Source organism: Rhopalosiphum maidis, chromosome 3 (genome assembly GCF_003676215.2).
Source record: "Rhopalosiphum maidis isolate BTI-1 chromosome 3, ASM367621v3, whole genome shotgun sequence".
Taxonomy (NCBI): domain Eukaryota; kingdom Metazoa; phylum Arthropoda; class Insecta; order Hemiptera; family Aphididae; genus Rhopalosiphum; species Rhopalosiphum maidis.
In genome coordinates, this window is record NC_040879.1 from 6,403,711 (window position 1) to 6,406,750 (window position 3,040).

General features: G+C 29.7%; 1 protein-coding gene across 1 annotated transcript; it reads right to left on the bottom strand.

Annotated features, from left to right (window-relative positions):
- Window positions 1-160: 160 nt before the first annotated feature.
- LOC113560123 lies at window positions 161-1,621 on the bottom strand. The gene is made up of 2 exons (XM_026965890.1): window positions 1,489-1,621; window positions 161-987 (listed from the first exon to the last, which is right to left on the bottom strand). The coding sequence occupies exons 1-2, from the start codon at window positions 1,619-1,621 to the stop codon at window positions 161-163; spliced, it is 960 nt and encodes a 319-aa protein (XP_026821691.1).
- Window positions 1,622-3,040: the final 1,419 nt, after the last annotated feature.

Genomic DNA, 3,040 nt, shown 5'->3' on the forward strand with positions numbered 1-3,040 from the left:
CGTTATTTCTAAAAATGTGTAAAATATAAATCGAATTTCTTTTTCATAAAATAAAAAAACAAAACTTTTTGATAAAATAAAAACAATATTCTGTTAAATTTAAATTAGATGTTTACAAATACATTACATTACTTTAAATAAACAAACTTGTTTTGTTGAATTATATTCTGTCTGTATCTGCTTGAAACTGTTGGAAATAACTGGTTGCTGAAGATGTTAAGTTTTGTGCCTCTTGACTATCTTCAGAATGTTGTTGAAGTGGATATAAACTGTTGAATTGTGACTGAAAATGATGTTGACTTTGACCTGGAGGTATCTGAGGAGCTACTGCTTGCACCTGAGGTTGTACATCAAAGTTTGATATAGATTGTGAGCGCGGATGAAATAGTTGCTGTTGTACATTTCCCAAGTTTTCTAATTCTATCTCTGAAACGATGACAAACATTTTTGTTTTGGCCAGATACTGATGATATGGCGAAAATTGCTTGACGGTAGAACACATGCTCAAAGAAAATTGATCAATAGCACTTGGCTCATTTTTTTCCTTCAGATCTTCCTCATTTCTTTTTTCTAATATATACTTCATTAAAGATGAAGATGCCGTTTCTGAAGGAGAAATTGATACCTTGCTTTTTTTTTTGGCCATAATTGGTTGGCGAAATTCTTTTGGTGATGGTGTTGACGTGCATGGACTTAAATTATTAAAATAAGTATCATTACAGGAAGGATCAGTATCAAGTTCAGTGTTCTTTTCGGGTAGACATATTTCATTATCCCCTTCAAACAGTTCTTCATCGTCATCACTCACTGATTCGATGTTACTCATGGATTCTCTTTCTTTCATATGCGCTTTTAAAAACTGCAACTCTTCTTCAAACTTCCATTTTTTTAAAAGTTTAGACTTTTGTCCTGATTTGGTCACCGCATTTTTTTGAGCTCTTCTAAATGAGTCTCGCAAGTTTGTCCATGTTTTTTTGCAATCTTGTACTAAAGAAACATAATTTAATTAAAAAAGGTGAACAAGTGGGTGTCGCTCTGCTGTACAGTAGGTTACAAGTGAGTCACTGTAATGGATTGTGTTTAATTTTAATCCAATGATACAATAGAATTTTATAAGAAAAACGATTCTGAGCGATAGTCAGTCAGCCTACCTATGATATTACTCAGTACATTTTATGATATTATTATCAATAAAGTTATTAATATATTATAACCTATTTACGTGGAACCTTGTTTTAAATTTTCAATCCTTAGCTATAAAAGTTGAACATTTTATAAATTTTTAACTACGAAATAATTTTAAATTTGATAAATGTTGTCAACATTTGAATTTTAAATGCTTATAAAAAAAATTGTGCCTTAATTGTTTTATATTCTGAAAAAAAGTGATATCGTCACTTATTTAACTTAAAAGTAGTACTAAAAAAATAGCCATATTCCACATTGAAAAGAATTATAGATGTTTTTGTAATAAAGTGTTTTACATACCAGGTTGTTTTAATATAGCAGCGATTTCTCTCCAAATGGTTTCTTTATATGCATGATCGCTGTATTTTTTGATATTCATATCATATAAACAAGATCGCCCTCTGACCAATTCAATTAACATTTCCGTATTCATTTTTCAAATTTTTCAAATTTAATAAATATTTTAGTTATAAAAATTGTATTAAAATAAAAGTAAATGTAATTGAATAGTAACTTTTAATAAATAAAATGTTGCAGACGTCATTCGTCTTGACAGTTAACACTACAAATGCACACAAATCACAACAAATAAATAATATTATTAGTAATCAGTTTATATGGTCCGTAGTTGTTTGGTTTATTTAAATATGGGATTATTTTTGTACATACTATGATTAGTATCTATTTTGAGTAACATAAACAACATATTATTAATTATACTATCATTCCATAATTTATATATATAAACCATATTTTATAGTTGAATCTAATATAAAGACTGTATCCATGTACTACGTCTATAATAATTATAATATTATTATTGTATAATATAATATAATCTTTATGTATATAAATCAAGCGTTCGACGAGTTTGTGCGCAATGCACTCTGAAACTTCTCAACAAATTATTACATACTCAATTATTAATAAATAATATTATAAGAGTTATAAAATAATAATTATGAGTACATAAAAATATGTATATTTCAACTAAATTGATTCCGACAGTGACCGACAGACCGATAAAACATTCTTTGCTCGAATGTCTCGTCGTGTCGTTACGGACCTTGCCGGATCAGTGTGAATTACCGTATTCAATAATATGGATATAATATTTTTTCGGGTCGTGCCGTGTCGTGTCGTACCAGTGTGAATCGGGCTTAAGGGGACTACAGCACACGCATTTTTCATACGTTTTAGACCAATAAGCGGTAGTAAATTACACATACTTCGGAATGTCCAATTTAAATTTTTAATACATGTATGAACTCTTTGACAAAATATCTAGGCTTTTTAGGAAGTCAATTTTTGATTTTCAATTTTAAAAGCCCTTAAAATTAAGATATTTTTTTCAAAAATGTCATGAAATAATTGCATTATATTTGTATTTATTTTGAGCATATCTGATTTTAAATCAAAAAAGTAATTCCTAAAGAGCATAGTCTAGAAGATTATAAATTCAACCGTTTTTTTTAAATTTCAATCAAACTTCAGGAAGTATGTTTAATTTACTACCGCTTTTAGTAGTTTTTATAGTTATGCATACAAGAATATATTTCGTTTTTCGCTATGCATTGACATGTGCGTGCGCGTATGAGAGTTGCTTCCGGCGGCTCGGCGCGCGGCGGCGGTTGCTCGGTGCGGCGAGACATCGATTCTTGGAAACAATTAATGGATAAGGATTTTTGTATAGGTATAGCAAAATCAGCATAATCAAATATTTCTATAATTTAATAAAACCCAATACCCATATATTAGGAAATATAAAGTTGTACCGCCTAGCGCAGTGGCGCCTATATGAATCATTTGATTTCAACACTACACTCCGATCAGTAAGGTTGTCTGTAAAGTG

Bases quoted from the DNA above. Each gene is read 5' to 3' on its own strand.
- LOC113560123 (XM_026965890.1), bottom strand. From the start codon at position 1,621: ATGAATACGGAAATGTTAATTGAATTGGTCAGAGGGCGATCTTGTTTA. The intron at 988-1,488 runs GTATGTAAAACA...ATGTTTCTTTAG, and splicing joins TGCTATATTAAAACAACCTG to TACAAGATTGCAAAAAAACA.